Source organism: Aulostomus chinensis, chromosome 13, assembly GCF_037954235.1.
Source record: "Aulostomus chinensis isolate RoL2024-O1b breed Wild chromosome 13, RoL_Achi_v1.0, whole genome shotgun sequence".
In the NCBI taxonomy this organism is placed as follows: domain Eukaryota; kingdom Metazoa; phylum Chordata; class Actinopteri; order Syngnathiformes; family Aulostomidae; genus Aulostomus; species Aulostomus chinensis.
In genome coordinates this window covers 1,500,980-1,521,535 of record NC_141332.1, presented here as the reverse complement: position 1 = coordinate 1,521,535, position 20,556 = coordinate 1,500,980, and the positions used below count along the sequence as shown (strand labels likewise).

Genomic DNA, 20,556 nt, shown 5'->3' with positions numbered 1-20,556 from the left:
CGTTAAGGTGGAGCTGGCAGCAAAAGCAAAGCTATCTAGAGCGACTGCATCTTGGCATCTGATGTGTTTCAGGCAGTAGTTTGTCTGCATTTTAAATGTTGTCCTCCATAGACAGTCAGATAGATCTTCTCACCTGAAAGTGTGGCCAGTGACTTCTAAAATCAAAATTGCTTTTGAGGACACTCATCGAACCACACCCATCATAAAAGCAGACTTGCACATTTTTAGGTTGTGACAAGCAGGTATCATGTCTTCTCATATCAAAGGCCCAACCTGAGGTCCTCTTCATTTCTCCTTCATTCACCTGATCATCCACTAACAGAAAATCCCTCATATTCTCAAACATTACAGGAGTTCAATTCAATTCTTTTGTGTCACTAATTAAAGTTTTTCCTTATTTGTTTTGATGTATTTGTCTGATCACTATAATGCTTCAAACACTTCTACAAACAGCAAAAGACAGTGGACAGCCTGCAGAAGTCTGTAACTTGCACAAAAGCCTTACTTTATCTCCCAAAATAAAATATTTGTCATCGCAATCTGAAAGATAAGTCCCTTTTGTCAATATTCACAAACATCCATCCATCCATTTACTTCCACTTATCCTTAAGGGTCGCGGGGGGGTGGAGCCTATCCCAGCAGCTACGGGCGAGAGGCGGGGTTCACCCTGGACAGGTCACCAGTCCATCACAGGGCCAACACATAGAGACAGACAACCATTCACACTCACAGAGACACCTACAGTCAGTTTAGAGTATCAATCAGCCTCGTCCCCAAATTGCATGTCTTTGGACTGTGGAGGAAGCTGGAGTACCAGAGAGAACCCAGCAGGAACAGGGAGAACATGGAGACTCATACAGAAAGATCCCGTGGCCGAGCCGGGACTCGAACCCGGAACCTTCTTGCTGCGAGGCCACAGTGCTGACCACTGCACTACTGTGCAGCCCTTATCTACAAACAGGATAGTCTAAATGCTTAGCTGTTTTCCTTAAAGCAACTTGTAGTTTGTGATTTCTAAACTATGATTGAAGATTTTGATGACACTGAAAATACACAAGGCTGCCCTTTTCTTTATGAAAATATCAGTTTCAACTGTGTAACGTTACACAAGTATCTCTATGGCCTTCATTTTGACCGTGCCCTCTATCTTTGGGCAGGTTGTCGCTTTATGTATCCATACACATTTTTATATTGTTGTTTATTTTCCCCCAGTTCCATCATACACACCAAAAAAGGTCAAAATAAAATATATCATCTATCTCCTTATCATCTCACAAATTTGGTGACTTCTACTGCAGATCTGCTTATACAGTATTGGAGCCTATAGTTCGCTGCATACAGATCCATCAGGAATGTAATCCTCCTGCTTCCCTCCTGACTCCTAACTGGGTAGTTCCTTCTCTCTTATTCCATCCTTACCATTAATGCCACTCTGTTGTTTGCCAATCAGTTCATGAGGAGCAGTTGATAGTCGTTTGATAACGGTGCACTAACAAACTAACCAGGGGAGAACGCCCCAATTCAGTGTCAGAGGTTCAGCCAATTTCCTGTGAGGACTTGATACGTTTTGGGTAACAGGAAATAAGACAGTTGTGAAGAATCACTTTCATGAATGCGCCAATCAAGCAAGAAATTATTTTGATGATGAAATGACTAGATGGTGGTTGAATAGTGGTTTTGAGAATTTCACTCCTGATCTGAGAAATGGACCAAAGCAAAAGCAGGAACACCACCTCTATGGCCTGACCAATTTAACGTTCTGGTTATGCTTCTCATCTCACACAATAACCTCTTCACTCACTAGGTGAAAACAACTGCAATGTTGTGTGTGTGTGTGTGTGTGTGAATCTGTTAATAAAGACAGAGTAAGCGTTTGAATTCACATTTGTCTTTTTTTATAATACATATTTCAGTAAAATCTACTTCAATACACTGATAGTACAAGAAAAAAATAGTATATTATACTTCAAATGTGGAGCAAACCTTTTATCTGGATGGTGACATCCTTTCACTCCCTTTTTATTGGCAGTAAAAAAAAGACATGAGGTGTTTGGAGAGTGACAGAGCTGTGGAGCGACAGAAGCCTTCAGAGGGGAGCAGAAGAGGAAACAAAAATGAAGTTGACCTACAGATATACACTTGCTGAGTATCAAAAAAAAGTCTTTATACATTTCTGTTTACAACAAAGTCTTCTCAGGCTTTTATACCATGTTTGATTACAAAAATCAGTCATTTCACATACAATCTAAGGCTTCCCATCTCATCTGAGCCCTGAAGTGTGTGTGTGTGTGTGTGTGTGTGTGTGTGTGTGTTTGTTGCTGTAAGTCCCTTTAATCCCATGACGACTTCAGCAGCTTCATAGTTTGTAGGCTGAAAATCTGGGCCAATCAGAGAGCAGTTATGCAATGGGGTGGGGTGGGGTTTACAAACGTCATGCACTCAGCAGTGTCCATAGTCACTTCCATTCTCCCCACCAGGCCCACCCCTTGTCACAAGGAGGAGCTCTCAGGAAGCTGAGGTTTCTGCTGATGCTGCAGGTAAGCTGGAAGGGGGTGGAGCCTTTGCTGCAGCATCTAACTGGGCTGCATCAGGCTGACTGCTGGAGGGCTTTGGGGCCTGGGAGGGGCTTTTGTTCAGGGTGGGGTGAGGCTGGCTGACCTGCACTGAAAGCTGTGGGAGTGATGGAGCCACTGCTGTTGGTTTGGCCAGGATGAGCTGTGGTGTGGCCCGGCCTGCTGCTAGCTGGACCGTATGGCTGGCAGCTGGTTTGGTGGCAGCATGTGTTAGCTGTGTAGCAACAGGTTTGGCCTGGATGAGCTGCGTCACCTGGCCTGACGAGTTAGCCTGCATGAGCGTGGCAAGCTGGTTTGCTGGGATGGTGATGATGGTGATCTTCTCACCTGCTTTAGAGCCAGCAGGCAGCATGGTGGGTAGTGCCTGGATGACCAGTTTCGGGGGAGCACTGGCATTAGCTACCGTTACTGGAACTCCTGCAGTGGTGGTGAGGATCTGAGATGAGTTTAATGTCACTTGACCCAGAGAGTTGGTCATGACCACTGGCATGGCTCGGAGGGGCCTGTGGGAAAATAAAAACAGAGGCTACTTTTACAAAAGGTTGCTGTTAATATGGTAAAAGTGGGTAAAGCAAGTGCTCTGAATCGTCTTTCACTGGAAGTTTCTCTTTCCAAAAAAAAAAAAAATCATACGCACAATTGCCCCATTTTAAGAGAACAAATTTCCTACAGTTTCCACACATACAACTGAATACATATATGTCCTCTCGACGCTCCCATATGTTTGCAGGTAAACCCTACTTTTCCCACGGATGCAAAAAAATAAATAAATAAAAACCTGAGAGAAGTGGGAAGAGCCCAATTTACTGTTTTGTGCATTCTGCCTGTGACAGGCAGAATGCCACAAGCTTTGTGTTAGAACATACATACTACGTTTGTTTGGGTTTTTTAAACGAAGCTGTTCAGAGTGTCTGCCCCACAGTCCTTCAGCTCAAACTTGCAAAAACGCAGCTGACTGACATCTGTTAACTGAAGGTTATTCAAACTAAATTCTGCCTACTGTCGACACCCGTGGCTGTGGCGCCTTCCATTACAGAGCAGTGGCAGGTCAATGCAGAATCTCACTCTCATGATTTTTAGAATTACTTCATTTTTTTCAGTCAATCTAAAGAGTTTAATATAAAATTATTAAATTATTACACTTTAATCTATTGTATAAGTTTTTTATGGTTGATTTGTCTTAATTTTTTCTCTTCTTTGATCATTTAGTCAGCATAAGTCATCAATATATTTTGCCGATTACAATATCTTCTGTTTGGCATACTTCTCGTCAAGCACATTAAATTCTGATATATTTGTTTGACGTGCAATATAAATTAAGCTTTATTGATTGATACCAAAATTGATTCAACAGCCCTGATTAGATCAGAGACACACGTCAAAAGTCTAGAGGACAATTGAGTGAACAACTTCATTAGAATATTCAAATGACCAATTGTGGGAAAAAAAGTGTCAAACCTGGTGGTGGCATTGTTTGGGATGACTGTGACGTAGGTCTGCTGAGGCTGGGTGGACGTAGGGGAGTTGGTGCCCAGCATGGTGGGACCCTGCTTGCTGGACATCATGCCCTCACAGTCTTCACCCTCCTCACCCTCCTCCTCATCATCAATCACACGGATGTTCTTGGGCATGTCTTTGAACTGGTAGGCCAGCCGCTGACCTTCCACCTTGGCAAGGATGCCACGCTGGTAATAATACCTGCGCACACGCACACACACGAACACACACACACACACACCTTAACATGCTGTTCTGATCACTGAGCTTCATAGAAACTCTTGGATGAATTACTGTGGTTTGACGTACCTCAGGGCCCGGCCCATTGTTTCATAGTTCATGTCGGGCTTGTTCTTATGTTTTCCCCAGAGTTTGGACACAGCCTTCGAGTCCACCAGTTTAAAAATGCCCTTCTCTCTCTGCATCCATTTGATGTACCTGGGACAGGTGTTTTTATCTTGCAATAGCTCCAGCAGGAACTCCCACAGGTAAGTGGTGTTGCCTGGAGGAGGACAAATAGCAGTATTTAGTCGTAATCAGACAGACCCATTTACATTTACCCTAAATAGAGGAGTGTTACAGTCAGTATCTACCATAATGTCGCTGAACCCAATCAATACAACAAACCAAGGCCTGACAAATATGGGATTTTGGAGGCTCATTCTAAACCTATCTTAGAGCAGAAAAAATCACAGAATATCAATCTGTGCAACTGAAAAAAGGAATTTGTGTCAGAATGAACATATTCCTCTCTATGTTCATTCTGTACTGACTGAGTACTGACACGACCATGTTAAGATACTCTGAGGGGTTATTTCTGATACAAATAATCTATTTTACTAAAACAAACATGGCCATTTAATAAAGACTAAAATAAAAGAGTAAAAAAAAAAAAGGTGAGAAAAGAGGCGCTGACGCTGGGCACACCAAGTTAGATGATTTTTAAAAACACCATAGGCTTTTTTCTGCATTTAATATGCTGTTAAAAAAAATTCAATATCAGCACTTATCGAAAGACATACATGCCTAACGATTTATCTGTGACCAGTATAGTAGCTGACTGATATATCATTTTCCACACGTAACTAATATTTCATTAATGAGCACAGCTGATGGCCAGATGACACACGCGCTTTCTTCAGAGCACATTGCTCTTAATATGTGGACACACTGTGCCATCGGAACATCAAATGTGTGTCTTAATAAACTTGGTACACACTTACCTTTTCCCTCCCTCTGTCTCTTCTTGATCCCTAGGTCAAAGGAACCATTGGATTCTGGTGCATGTGTCTTGGTTTTACGTTGCCCTGCGCTCATCACACACGCAAACACAAGCAGACACAGTTACATTCTCTATCAAGATCATGCCCATCGACTGTACATTCTCTCAAGTCTTTCTGATACACATCGCCCCACATCAGGCATTGTTCAGTCCCATCCAGTCACACTTTGGCAGTAAGAGTGGATGGGAAGCCATCTGAGCGTTTATTCCATATCCTGATTAATATATCCATTCCTCAGCAAGGTGGCCCTTTGTCACATCTGACTGGATGTTTCACAGGTCTAACCCATCATTTTGTTGCACTAGTTAAAAATCTTTTCAAAGTCATCCCTTTTCAGCCACTACTGGAACCTTTTATATACATTGTTTTGGCACCTATGCTGACTAGTAGTACGAAAGTCCCAACTTATCAGCTTTTTGATTCACCAGTGGTATTTGGAATGAACTATTAATGGCAAAAGGCTTGTAAGTTAATTACTGAGCAACAAAAACTCTAAAATGTCAACTAGTTAAACATTAAGTTCAGTAAGCTCAGGAGCTAACTTGTTTCATTATGGAAATGTAATTCCTAGATACCATCTGTTCAACTGTTTTCTGTAGTGGTTCAATAATATTAGCCTTTGAAGAGAACTGAAGCAGCAAAACAAATGGTTAAGCTTAAGATCTTTTAAATTGGATTTTTAAAAACAAAACTTGTCACTCATATTTGACGTTTGATTTGTGTATTAAAGTTGGCTTATAAGAATGTTTCTCCAAGAGTAGTCAACCTTCAAATAACCCCAGGTACTGCAATAAATTATAATATGATACAAAATAACCTCAGGATTAAGTGAGCAAGAACTCAGTAGTTTGGATGTCAAATTTGTGATGAGCAACTCTCCTCTTCTAGCGTGCTCCGTCCCTTCAGCCGTTCCAGATTTTGAGCAGGCACAATCAAACTTTGTTACTCATTCACTCATGCCTCTGGCATCAAACCAATTAATTAAAAAATAAATAAACACAATATTTTCCCTAAAAATAGTCCCTTACGCTGCATGTGCTGCAAATACACTCAATTTGTCCATTGATAGTCCACGTGTCTGTGTCTTAGTGAATGTGCTCCTACTCTCTGTTTTGACCTGAGATATCCAAGCATGGTCTTACAAGCATTTATTTCAGGATCATGAGATTTAATCAAATCTCAGGCGAGGTTTAGGGGACTGGATAGCTTTTTATTGTGGGACTGTGGACATATTTTGTTTAGTATCAGACAACAGTTCTATTCTATGTCCCGACTAACGGAGCTGACTGAGTCAATATTTAATCAAACACACTGTTGTAGGTATGGCAAGCTACTTAAATAAATAGCCAAACACTAAAGGCTACTATAGCCTAGTTTACCTCACCACAGTTAAAAGTGGGCACGCAAAGACCAGTGCCAGTAACAAAAGTCATTTAAAATTAAAGTGGGCAGAATACAGTCAAAATCCTGAGACAATTGGTTGCCATTTCTTTATTTACAACTGGGAAGCCAAAAGAACATCTCAATGCACACTTTACTCCTCTTCCTTAAAAGTATTTCTTGCAAAATTTGGACTGGTGTGCATTTAGTTCTCACTAATTTACTTAATGCTCTCACTCTATCAGTTTACTGTCATGAAAATATGGGCCAGAACCAAAGAACTAAGTCGCTGATACAAGTATCCCTTAGGAAAAGGGAAGGAGCTCCGTCACCCATGAGGCTGTCAAAATATCGAATAAGAGCAACCAAATATCCAGCAAGTGGTGAGAAAGACCTAACTCATGGAGGAAATGGATGTGTGGTATCAAAGATATCAGACAGCTTATGGTGTCACTGACCTCCTCTCTTCTTCTTGGCAACAGGTTCACATTCAGGTGGAATGGGAAAGGAGTCTTCCTCTATGGGTCCACACTCAGTGGAAACCTCAACCACAGTCTCCATCATCACATCCTCTGCTGGGACCAAACAAATCAGAAAATTCACTCTTTCCTGCCGCTGCCTAAAGGCAGACATAAACTATAAGTGTATGCCTACTCTCTGCAATCAAATGTCTAATCAGATGCATTAAAGACGCTGCAGGGCTGATGCAAGATGATCAGTTTGAACTTACTGTCAAGAAGTCAGCGCTTACGATGCCAAATGTTTCAGCTAAATCGTTCATTTAAAGTTTGATCTGACCAGATTTTCAACTTATATTTGCAATGCTATTCAATAACACATCTGATCTAGAGTGCACAGTTTTGTAGGCTTTGGACTTCAATTGCTCTTCAAATATCCTAAAAGTGGAGTGAATGGGTGAATGAGGCAAGCAATTAACTACAACTAAGGTAAAGTAGGTGCAATATAAATTAGACCCATTTAGTCTTGAAATCAAAAAGGCATTACTCTTCTTCAGAATATCTTCCATATGATTTAAAAATTCAAGCTAAAAGAGACTCCCGGGTAGTGAGGAAAATGGCTGCGTGATTTTAAGTACCCGACGGTTAGCTAAAACTTAAAGATAACTTTATTGTTGTTTTTAACGGCGGATGAGTGGGGGAGTTGAGACAAGAGGAATAAAGCAGTGTAACAAGAAGACGACATAGTTTGCCAAAGATAGACAAGAAAAGCGAGCAACAACTTGAAATTCAAGTACTGCAAAAATGCGTGTGGGGCTTGATACAATGAGCTAAAATGTACAGGACCTCAAATCCAAGAGACGAGATTTGAAAGATGGACCTCAATACACTCAAATAACAGGTCACAAAGAAGGTGAAATCCAAAATCAAAGAGTTAAAACAAAAAAATATATTAACAACTCTCCGCCAACACTCAAAACATTAGAGACACATGAGAGCTGTATCAGCGAGGCCAAATTGATGGATGTGAGCTGTGGAACTCTCTGAAACAACAGAAAATCCTGTAAGACAAGCTAACAGATATGGAAGGAAGGGGCAGGAGAAATAATATCTGTATCTTCAGGATACCTGAGGACAAGGAGAGGGATTCAGTTCACTCACAAGTGAACCCTCACTACCACCAGAGATGAGCCTACCAATCCAAAGGCTACACAGAGCACTAAGTCAGAAACTAAACTGCAATGCTCCGCCAAGGTCTATAGTCCTGAATTTTTTTTGAGAAAAATTAAAAAGGAGATGGTGCTTAACAGGCCCTGGCAGAAGAAAATTGTTATGTAAGAGGAAAGCTGATCTTTGACCACGAATAGGCAACGGACACGGATAAACAAAACAATGCGAAAAGTGTCACTGAGAGAGTTTTGAAGGAGGAAGGGTTCTGATCTCAGACTCCCCTCAGTAAGATGAAAATCCACTAGGACTCCAGCCCAAGACTTTAAGAGACGGTGCAGGAAGCAGCCAACCACATAAGGAAGCGCCATCATACTCAAGAAAAAGTCTTTGCAGCCTACACCCCTCCCTTTTTTAATAAGTGAACTGCAATGCTAAAAAGTAATTGTGCCCACACTCCTTGAACCTATCTATGTTATACTATCCTTGAAAGAACAAGAACAAGGACAATGCCATATAACAGTGTGAAAGTGGTGTCACGCAAGGCAAATGGTCTGAGAAATGTTATCAAAAGAAGCAAGGTCTTATTTAAGTTAAAGAAACAAAATGCTTCATTTTTTAATTTTTTTGACACAACAAGCCCTGTCAGGGATAAAACACACATGAAAAGTTTTTGAGATGCATTAAAAGCAGTTATAGGTGGCAAAAGAATTGCAATAACATCCCAAAAAGCCCAAAAGGCCAGATAGCAACGGCAAAGTTGTTCAGAAAAACAACACAGAATCACAAGACCCAACAATTGTAAAACAGATCAGCGAGGTGAGAGGTGAGAGGTGAGAGGTGAGATTAACGATATTTTCAAAAGTGAGGTAGAAAGGAAAACTAGACTCTTAAAACTGTCATATTAGAATCAGGTCCAAACACAGCTAAATTATTGGCTAGATGGCTGTGTAAACAACAGTTCACTCACACAATCAACAACATAAGACATCATCTGTAAAAAAAAAATAATTATAAAATCAGAGGACATAAAAATGTGTTCAAGCAATACTACAGAAAATGATATTGAAAACTCCCTAAGATGAAGATGTTATTGGAAATTTCCTCAGTACACTTGACTTGTCATCCATCAGTGAATAGTGGGGGGGCACCCAAAATGTATATATTTTTAACCTAGCTTTTTGTTCTCTTTAAGGTGCCCAGTAAAGGAATTTGTATGTTCCCCACTCGAATTATCGTCCCATTTATGATTTTTTTGTACCTTTTTTTATGCCTGTGCTGGATTTTCAGCTGTGAAAAATTAAAACTTTAAATCTACAGAGATCCTGAACAATACATGCTACAGACACAATCCACCCACATTCTCTCCATCTTTACATGAGGAACTGACAGATAACGATTGCCATGATTAGCTGATATATGGTGCAAAACACTCAAATAAACACAGATTGAAAAAAAACCTGACATTGGCTCAGTGGAACTCCTCCCCTATAGATCCTATTGAATAATCTTTTCTAACTTTTGTATTTTTACAGTCTTTAAGATGTCTAATAAACAAATGTTGATGATCCCCACTTGAAATATTGTCACATGTATGTAAATCCTGGCTCTATTGGTTACTACCCTGGATTCCCCCATATATATATATATATATATATATATATATATATATATATATATATATATATATATATATATACACACACACACACACACACACACACACACACCTTTGGTGCATGGGACACCCCCCCCCCCCCCTCCTACCAGACTAGAAGTATAGAATAAATCTCTTACTTCAGAAATAAACAAGTACAGGATGCAATCAGTAGATTTAAGGCTAGCAAATCTCCCTGAGATGTTCTTCTGAGAGGTATCCAATAATTACAAACAAATTAAGTCTTCTGTTTGTATCCTCCTCAAATTGGATGTTCATTCATTTTGTTCTGTTTTTTTTTGTTCTCTGTAATTTTTTTGTGGTACGTTTGTTCAAACCATGTGGTATACATGGGAAACTAAATAATAATTTCAGTTGAAAAAAACAACTTCAAACTAAAAGCTAAAGATGCTGCATAATGTTGCATTTTAGTACTACTTAGTGCTTTACTATAGACAACAGGAGTCACAACATCCTGGAAGAAAATCTCATGTAATCACAATGAATAATATCAGTTGAATTATCATTTCCAGCATGGAGTAGATCTGACCTCATGTATAATTACTCTCAAACTGAATGGGAAATCGTCACTGACGACTGTCATTACTTGACATATAGAATACATGGGTAATATACAAGAGGTGATTCACCAGTTTCAATTTTATGTTTTATCAAGCACAGCATGGTTTACCTGTGCCACGCTCACTGTGCAATCCTCCAGGAGATTCCATGTGGAGAAGAGCTTCAGCTGCTTCAAATGTTTTGTCAAAGCACACCATGTCATGACCCGACATCTCCACTGAGAAAAAGCAGAAACAAATGTGTCAACAGCTGCCAACAATACATGCTGCATACAGCGACAAAAAAATTCCGTTCCAGATAATAAACATCCTTTAAGTCACTAAACTGAAACCTCGGAATATTTGGAAAAGTTGACTTCCTTGTTTGAGGTTTGTAGTGGCAGGTGTTACTCCCTTCCTGTTTCCTGGTATTTTATCTAAGCAGGCAGATGATGCTCCTGCCAACAGATGGCACTCCACTGCCTCCTCACACACACACTACACATAAGCAGAGAACCCTCTCGCTGTCTCACACATACAAAACTCCAAAATCCAATGAAACAGTGAACGAACAGCAGCAAACAAAACCTGGGGAAGGAAGTAAATTCTATTCAACTACCAAAACATAAAATAAGGTGTGGTAAGAGCCAATGACATTTGGCAAAAAAATTGACTGAACGCATATATCCTGATCTGATTTAAAAAGGTTTCATCAAGTTTGTACTTGACAGTTGCCAATTGCCCTGGGCAAGTTCAGAAAAATTGCAGACAATAAAACCTGTCTTTGACCTGCACTGTTGTGAAAGGACCACTTCAGGGTGATGATCTGTTTATTCCTCCTGTAATTCTCCTAACAGTTGCTCAGCTGTGTGCCTAAACTGAGCCTTTCTGCATGTTAGGAGTTACATGCTGATGTCACACGGATGTTGTTCATTGAAAACATGACAGGGAGGTTTAGGGGGCCAGAGTTGGTGAACATAATGAGATAGAAAGACCCAGAACGATTGTCCCTCTGTGGAAAGAAAACTATAGTTTCTGCAGACAATTCCCTGGCCAAGGGTACAAAAACTGATTATTTGTCCATGGCAACAACAGTTACAGAAAACAGAATTCAGAGAGCCTTGTTATTTGTTGCTGGGCTGATAAAAAGTTGGGACCAAAAAATACACAAAGACACAAACAACCAGTTTGAAAAAGAAAATTAATCAGCACCACTTGTCATGTCATACGACTCCCAATCTGGATTTGCAGCAAATTCGCAGAAGGTGAGCAAACATCTACAATACCACTTACTGCTAGCAACTTATTCAGTGGTACAGTAACACGTCTCTGCAGCCCTTGACAGTCTAATTATTTCATTCACATTTGCAACTAAAAATAGATGCATGTAAAATGCATGCTGTGCTTGGGAGCACATGTGAGCAGAGAGTTCAGCCACTACTTTCTCACACAACACCCAGGCACAGCTGCATGGTATTATGACTGTGCTGCTACAGTCAGAGCATATCACAGCCTTTCTAGACAATGCTTGTAATTCCACCAGAGGCACTGCTGTGCATTTCAGGCATGCGCTTCAAGCAGCTCAGCATTAAAATTAACAAATGTAAACAAAAGGGCAAGATCGGATATTTTTCTTATCCAGATACTGATCACATTTTAATACCAGGTGTAAATAGGGTTGTAGATTTGGAAATGAAAAACCCTACAGGGCAAAAAGAAAAAAAAACTAATTTCAAACCTTGTTAGTTCCAGATGCATCACTGATCATGTCGGTCCTCCATACAGCTACAATTTCCAGCTGCCTGACCAGCTTTGATAACTTACTCAAAACTACTGATTTAGACATTGTCTCTTAATTTATGTGTTTCTATCACATGCACCTAGAGTATCTGTTCATATTGTGTCCTTTTTAGATCTGTTTTTGTTTTCAGGGGCCTGAACATGGTGTTTTGTTTTTTTTTAATGGCCACATATATTATGCCATCTGTGTGAAGATCTCCTGTCTCCGTCTGTCAAAAATAGACTTGCTGCTATTCCCAGCAAAGTGGCACGCCATGCCAAGTGCCGAGTTAGGAATTGGGAATATGTGAACCAAACCAGCCAGTCACCAGTCAGGCTGGGCATGCTGGAAACCGTCCGATTCTGGTCCTTGGCTGGGCATTCGGTGCATCCCCAGATGTTACTGGCAAATACTGATAACCTGCAAACCTGTGTTTTAACAAAACATATTGGTGGAACCCTACAAAATATTATTAAGAGCACAGTCTTACCAGTCTCTGCAACCTCTGTGACCACCTCCTGCTCCTCAGCCACATCCTGCATCAGGTATGTTTCATCATCATAGACCAGCACCTGTGCAGAGTAGCACTCTTCCACCTGGGCACTAGGCACCTCCTCCACAATAACAGCAGGACAGCCCTCTTCCTGCAGCACCACACCCTCCTCCTCCTCCATCTCATCACTTCCCCCCACAATCACAGCTTCAACTTCCTCCTGCTGAACCACTTCATCCTCGTCCTCCTCAGCAGGCTGCAGCTCACACTGCAGTTAAGAAAGATAGAAAAATTAGACTTCGACTTGGTTATGCAATCACACAAAGAATTTTAGAATAAATTTTCCTATGGCTTTACAATAACTGGGCAATTATAATGATCAATATTTTTGCCCTGAGTTGTACCCTGCTGGCCATCAGAGAGAATGCAGATAGGCACCTCCAGCACTCAGTGCAGTTTTTTGTTCAACCTATGAAGGAACCTAAACGGAGTGCAGATTTTTCAGTCCACTTGGTGACAGTAATGAACCTAAGGTGGTTAGCCACTGTCCAATTAACACTAAATAAGAGAAGGAAGCGCAGAGGTTCACCTGTACTACTGTGTCTCATCATCACCTCAAAACCACATCAACCTTCAAGTAAGCAACCATGCCATGTACCATGTTCACGTATCTCCTCTCACCACAGTGGAAATTTTGTCAACTTTGCATTAAATTGCTCATGGCCTCCCAGACACAAGGTTCACTTTGTTATTCTGCTCATTCAGAGAATAAACTTAGCACAGTGACATAAGAGATAATTAGATCTTAATTGAAACACAGATTAATCTACTTTCCAATTGTAAGAAAAAAGACATTAAATCACATATGAGAAATGTATTCAAGTCTGAGTCATTGCACTCAATGAATGCACCGATGTCACACATTAGCATTCATTTTTTTTAACAGTGGTCTTTAAATTAAGTTCTACGGTATGTATATGACACAGTTAGCTTGTACTTTGTAGGGACTGAACATCATGTGTTCATTAGATTGTCATACAAAGACACTGCTTCCCTCATTGTGCTATTCTGTCACTGTAAGGACTGTAAATAAATTAAGGTTGAAACCTCTGTGACGTCACCCTGAGCATTAACATAAGATAAGATAAGATAAGATAAGATAAGATAAGATGAACCTTTATTTGTCCCTCAGTGGGGAAATTGGCACTGTTACAGCAGCAGAAACAGAGAAGTAGCAGCAGAAAAAGTACAAGAGCAATAAACAGCAGAAACTATAATAAACTAAAATAAACTATAATACACTAATAATATCCAACAAACACAATTACAGACATAATGTGAAAAAATACATGTTCAAATGAGCTTTAACTTTCGTGTAAGGAGGAATACTTCAACAAGATTTTTTGACAGCCCTCCTATGAGTACAGCATAACAAACTGTTTTAAAATAACTGTGCATTAATCAATATGAAGGTGAAAGTTTGAAATATTTGTGAGTAATTTGAAGGCATATTACCCGGGCCTATATGGTGCAGTTGGCACCAACTGCAGATACAGGCATCTTTCTACCAGAGTGAGTCATAATGATAACTGGTATAAGCTTGTATGAGGGACTGGCAAAAACAGAAATTGACTCAATTCTAACATTCATGCATGCAATTCTAAGCGCTGCAACAAAGATCTCACTACCTTTTGTATTTTGTTTTTCTTCCACTGACAGCCCAACTGTTACAGGGTTCATGTACATTTTACCAATACATTTCACTGACTTCTACATGCAAGACCATATATTCCCAAAATGTCTGTTTATACATTATAAATCTGTAAGTTAAAGTAAATCAATATTTACCAAAAGAGATTTTCTTGTTCAATTGTAAATGAACCACGTAATCTGTAATAAGCAGGTAATTATAAAGCAAATTTCCATGGCTTTTCCAAAATTACTACGGTAAATTCCGGACGATAGAGTGCACCGTTATGTAAGCCGCATATACTTATTTTAGGGAAAAAAATCAACTTTGTACACGTATAAGCCGCACCGGTAAATAAGCCGCCGGTGTCAACCTGGTGACATTATCACCAAACGTCAAAGGTACCTCGTCCATATTTATGATGTCGTCTGGTCCAATTAAATTCTCCGCTATTTTTGTTTGGGTGAATTTGCGTAAGTTTGTAATTTTTTCCTCATAGTCGAAAGGGAGTTGCTGGCACAAAGTAGTGCGTGCCCGGACAGTCCTTTTCTCCTCACAAACCTGAAACACCATGATGGCCCACCTCGAAAATCTGCAGTTTTCATTTCGGTGGTGAGTGCTTTGGCTTTCAGTCTGATCTGCACGGTGGAAACACGGTGATCGCCTTTAACTTGAAAGCTGCATCATAAGCATTCCTTCTTCTGCTCTCCATCTTGAGGGTGAGTACAAATGACTGAAAATATTGTGTGATGCTCTTTTTACACTGCACCGCGGCATGGACTGGACACTCCAAGTACAGTACTTAGAGAAATTACCATAACATTTGGCCAGGAATTTCCCCAAGTACGGTACTTGGAGCTACCATCAGGAACGATGGGAATTACTGCCCGCTGCCGCTGCCCGCCACACCCCAGGGTGAAGGTAAAATCCTCGTATAAGACGCACTGGAGTATAAGCCGCGGGGCATGAAGCGTCGAAAAAAAGTCGCGGCTTATAGTCCAGAATTTACGGTAGCTGTTTTTTTTCCTTTCTTACTTTTTGGGCTATGAAATTACCATTTCAGATTCCATGACTCTTCCAGGTTTTCAGTGAACCCTGTCATAAGTACAGTGTCTACCCCTCAAATTATTTTGCACAGCCTTGGCTGACTACCCTGACTGTCAGTCTTACCTGCTGGGTCTCCTCCACCACAGTCACATATTCCACTATGTTCCCTCCACCATCGGACACAACCACAGAGGTCATCACTCATTCCTATTAAAACAAGCACATGCGGGTAGGGAAAGACAGGCTAGCACGACATAACATGACAAGAAGGATGTAGAATCCTGAGAATTATCATATAATTAATGGTCAGATATTATTTATTTCAAATACAAGCATAGAGTTTATGTGCATTCAGGAGTGAGCTCATGAGCAAAATACATGACACTGTCTCTCCTTGTCTCAATAATGCTGTGGTCATTGAAAACAAAATAACAGCATAGTTGAGCAGAATAGTCACTTGGCTATTCCAATGTCAAAGTGATATCAGCTAGAAGTTGAACAATCTGTATAACTAGAGCCAGATGCATCAAAAACTGACAATGGATCACATGAGAGGGGAATAAAAATTAAATAAATTAGGACTGTGCCCAATTTCGGAACAAGATGCAAAATGAAAAACTGGCAGTGGCTTTAAACCATCATCTTTACACTTTTATACATAATATCCAATTGTTTTCCCTAAATTTCACAACCATGACTACTTATGAAACTGCTTCACGTGTCGTAATTGCATCAGTGATGCTTTTAGTTATTATACTTGACATAATATGAAAAAGTAGTTTCAAAAGTTTGACTCGGGGTATGATGATTGTTCTACATGCACCGTGGACGAAAATAAGCAGCGTGCATGAATGATTTTGGCTACAGTAAAAACGCAGTAATTCTTGCGTAATACATGCAGATTTGAAGACGCAACGATAATGTCAGCACGACTAAAACTACTTGTTTCCAAACAGCAAGACAGTCTACTCTACGTACAGTAAGCTATCTTCGCAAGTGCTGCTGTGTCTGAGATGTCAGGCACTGAGGAGCGAGGACCCTGTTTACTTTCTGTGCTCCAAACTCTTCAGCTAACGAGTTAGCTAATACTTCAGGCATTATACTACCCAATAAACTTTTAAACATGTACCGCCCATTTTTTTGCTGTTTAACTAGCCAATTATTCAACTGGACAAATTTAACATTGCCTTCTCATATGCGATATAACCCACGATCGAACCTAGTATTGACGCTAGGGCAGTGAAGTTACTGTGGTTGAAACCGTTAGCAGACCGCCAGCTAACTTACAATTTACCGTAATACGCAGCTGCAGGTGTGAACTATCACTGACTTGCCAACAGAAGAAGTGAAGGCATCTGTACTGGGAATTGCGGTCCATCACAGCCCGTTAATGTGCTTAGAACAAAGCAATTGCCCTCTTACCTTGTTTTGCGTTTGCTAAAGAAAAGTAAGCTTCACGGCTAGTGCTAGCTGGGCCTGCTAGCTTAGCCAAGTTGACAAGGCCAAGACGTTTATTTCGTGTTTGCAAGTCCTCCGTGCCTCTGTAACTACTCTACAGTCACATAGCAAGACCCCGCGTTGGGTTCTCAGAGATAAACTCGGACGTCGTCCTTAAAGGTAGGTTTTAATCAAAGCTCGTATTTAGCTATCCTGTAGCTTTCCGGCGCGCAGCCTCTTCGGTTAAACAGATCCAGCGGGTCAAAGCATAGACACCCGTGACGTCATGACGACAAACCCCATAAACAATGGCTGTAACCTCGTATCTACCCTCTGATACGATATAAACTTGCATCTTACAAAAAATGTATTCTATAATTGCACATCAACATCAGCGCTTTCAGATAACTAAAGTAAAACACCGGCAATTAACATATTAAAAAAACACAGCCAAAATTACTTCGCCAAACTAACAAATTGAATTCATTCTTTCTAATACAAACAACCATACAGAAAGGCCACTAAGTTTACCCTTACAGAGACAATATTTCCAGGGTAGGAATAAAAAAACAAAACACCAATGTTTCAAAAAAACTATGAAAATCAGATGGGAAGTTTTGGTGTGTGTGTGTGTGTAATATATTTGAGTACATACAACTAAGAATAAGAATACTTTAATTCCACACAGAGCAATTTAAATAGTTTCAGCAGCATTCACAGAGGAAGAAGAAAGGATAATATAAATTAAAAGAAAGAAAATATTTATGAAATACGAAAAAAATAAAAGAAAGAATATATTAATATTTTCTTGGACAATTTACAACAAATATTTATTGTATATTATAGATACATCTCCTGTGTCATATGTACTGAAAGCTCGTATTACTTTGATACAGTTGATACATCATGCCCATTTATGATGCACAGCAACACTTCTTGACCAGCCACACTACCTGTGTGTGGGCCAGAACAGGTCTAGATGTGTACATTTACAATTAAGTTGGTTGTATGACTGGGCCAATGTTTCATGATAGTAAACATTTGGCCTTGGAATTGGGTGTATGTATGGGTTGGACAAATTTCACTATGTGGGATAGCCCTGTGAGTAACAGTATAATTTCCCCAAAAATACATATCTTCCAAAATATTCATATTTGTATCTAAATCAGCCTGCTCTGAATTAAGTCCTTCGAAAAGTTCCTTGACCTCCATTTGCCACGCCTCCCCTGACACTGCCAGGAGGCCTCCTGAGGAGGCTTGTCGCTCACTTAGACAACCTCAGCTTGGTCAAGCACATGCCTCATTCTGAGTTTCACTAAAACGCAAAGGTTTTCATGCACAAAACCCTCGCCCTTTAACCAGCGACTGCACTGGCGGTCCGTTTGCACCCGCGAGTGTTTATAATGTTAATGAGGCGTGGTCTTGTGCAAATATGTTGCATTGCTATTTATGTACATCTGATAACTTTTGAAGAATAAAAGAAGAGGCTGTTCATTGGTGGCGTCGGCGTTATGTGCGAAGTGTTATTCAGAGGGCGCACCAATCATTGGAGCAGATGCGCGGCACTCTGGTTAGTTGAACTTCACGCTGCGTCCGAATTGCCAAGCAGGTCTGATCGTAGGTCTCAGAGCAGGTCGTAGGCTGTCCGAAACCACAACTGGCGTGAGGAGCGACCTACTTCGCAACCTAAACTCCAGCCTAAACACGCCCACATTGTAGGTCGGTTCAGGTGCATCCTACGGAGCAACCTATGGACCACAATGCACCGCGGACTTCTTCTTCGTCCCCTAAATCCTGTGGACCCGCAAGCCAAGTTTGCACCACCAACAGTCTCCCGTTCTTATGCAACACCAACATTTATAGTTGTTGTTTATGCCTGAAGATGCGTTAATGTGCTGAATAATAGAGAATGAGTGAAAGGTGCGTTCAGAGTGGAGTGCAGTACGACAGTCAGGCCAGCAGGTGGGGCTTTCGTTGGTGCTGTCTCCCTAATTGCGGTGTCTGTGCTCTTGCCAGCAGAGGTCGTCCTTCACCACCAATCTTCGAGGGTGTCCGAATGGTGCCTCCTGTTTAGGTTGTAGCAGTAGGCTGTAGCTGCAGGTCGTAGCAGGAGGACGTAGGTTGCCACTTGGCAATTCGGACGCAAGATTACGGAAGAGTATTCGGGCCACTAAAGAAAAAAAAATCTGAGAAAACAGTCAGAATTTTGACTTTAATCTCAGAATTCTGACTTTTTTCTGAAACCTAAAAGAAAAATATTGTTTTTAATTCCGTTTCTGAAAAAAGCCAGACTTCTGACTTTAATCTCAGAATTCTGAGATTAAAGTCAGAAGTCTGCGATTAATGTCAGAATTAAAGTCAGAAGTCTCACTTTTTCTGAAACCTAAAAAAATATATTTTTTAAATTCGGTTTGTGAAAAAAGTCAGACTTCCGACTTTTTCTGAAAGTCAGAAGTCTGACTTTTTTCGGAAACGGAATGAATTTTTTTTTAAAATTTAAGTCAGAATTCTGCCTTTTTTTTCTCAGAATTATTATGTTTTTCTTTAGTGGCCACGCCTGAAACACACCTATGAATAATTTGGTGTCTAATGACTGCCGCTTTTGCGCCTGCACCGTGGTTAGCGTCTTGACGACGCGCCCTCAAATACCGATGTGAGGCTGAGCACACCCCGAGCGCACGGCGCGCACACGGCATCTGCCAAAAGACTGGTGCTTGAATAGGTACCAACAAGTGATACCACACTGTCTGAGTCCAAGTACTTTATACATTCTGTTAGTGCAAAAGAGCAATTTTACTCCAATCCATCCATGAGTCATGGAAAACACATCATCAATTGACACGATGTTTTGTAAGTGCTGCTGTTATTACCAACCACAAACACTCGTCTTGAAGATGGTCCTGCTTCCAGTCCTTGTGTTATAAAATACGTACAGCAAATCTGTTTCCAAGTAATATTTTCGTGTAAATGAGAAGAATAGAGGTTCACTTCCTGTCATTCTGGACCCCAAAGGTGAACCCTTCTGCTGTGAGTGGGCGGTAACTGGCAAGTTCAGTATTTTCAGTTATGCTGTAGTTGAAATGGCACCAAGCAAGCAAACAGAACCTTCTCTTTGTCTCTGTGGTTTGTCCATTCCTAAATGATTAAACACTGTTGCTTTATAATTTTCTGAAAAGGTTAATAAAATGAATTTTTTTCCTTGTTATCAATGACAATAAAAAATCAGCAATGATGAGTGGATAAAATGCATGTAATGCTAAAGAAAAAAACCTCCTTTCACCGTCACTGACTTGTGGGTGTGGCATATCCAATGGGGTCTTAAATGAGGTGGCTGGTGAACGGTCACAGTGCTTAAAACAGAATCAAACCTGTAGACAATCACTTTAAAAGAATCAAATGTACCGTTTACATCCAAGTTGTAAAGAAACATGAATGTTTACACTTTGTTTTAACCAGACTCTATACCAGAGGGGAAAAAAGACAGTTGAGGGGTGTGATAAGTGAAGTCAAGGTGAACTCTCCAAACCTTTACAC

The 20,556-nt window shown here is 40.5% G+C and overlaps 1 protein-coding gene across 2 annotated transcripts; it reads right to left on the bottom strand.

Moving 5' to 3' along the window:
* Window positions 1-1,878: 1,878 nt before the first annotated feature.
* elf2a (E74-like factor 2a (ets domain transcription factor)) lies at window positions 1,879-17,315 on the bottom strand. 2 transcript variants are annotated; one of them, XM_086222756.1, is made up of 9 exons: window positions 17,008-17,315; window positions 15,709-15,792; window positions 12,846-13,116; window positions 10,707-10,814; window positions 7,192-7,305; window positions 5,294-5,377; window positions 4,380-4,572; window positions 4,032-4,271; window positions 1,879-3,076 (listed from the first exon to the last, which is right to left on the bottom strand). In XM_086222756.1, exons 2-9 carry the CDS (start codon window positions 15,781-15,783, stop codon window positions 2,506-2,508), a joined length of 1,656 nt encoding a protein of 551 aa, XP_086078882.1. In that variant the 5' UTR covers window positions 15,784-15,792; window positions 17,008-17,315; the 3' UTR covers window positions 1,879-2,505. The 2 variants fall into 2 exon arrangements, with proteins under 2 accessions (XP_086078882.1, XP_086078881.1); XM_086222755.1 differs by having other exon boundaries at window positions 7,192-7,308; window positions 17,008-17,314.
* Between the last annotated feature and the right edge of the window lie 3,241 nt (window positions 17,316-20,556).

Coding starts and splice junctions, on each gene's coding strand:
- elf2a (XM_086222755.1), bottom strand. CDS start 15,783: ATGACCTCTGTGGTTGTGTCCGATGGTGGAGGGAACATAGTGGAATAT. Junction 13,117..15,708: donor TGGTGGAGGAGACCCAGCAG/GTAAGACTGACA, acceptor TCTTAACTGCAG/TGTGAGCTGCAGCCTGCTGA. Junction 5,378..7,191: donor TGCCAAGAAGAAGAGAGGAG/GTCAGTGACACC, acceptor TGATGAGCGCAG/GGCAACGTAAAACCAAGACA.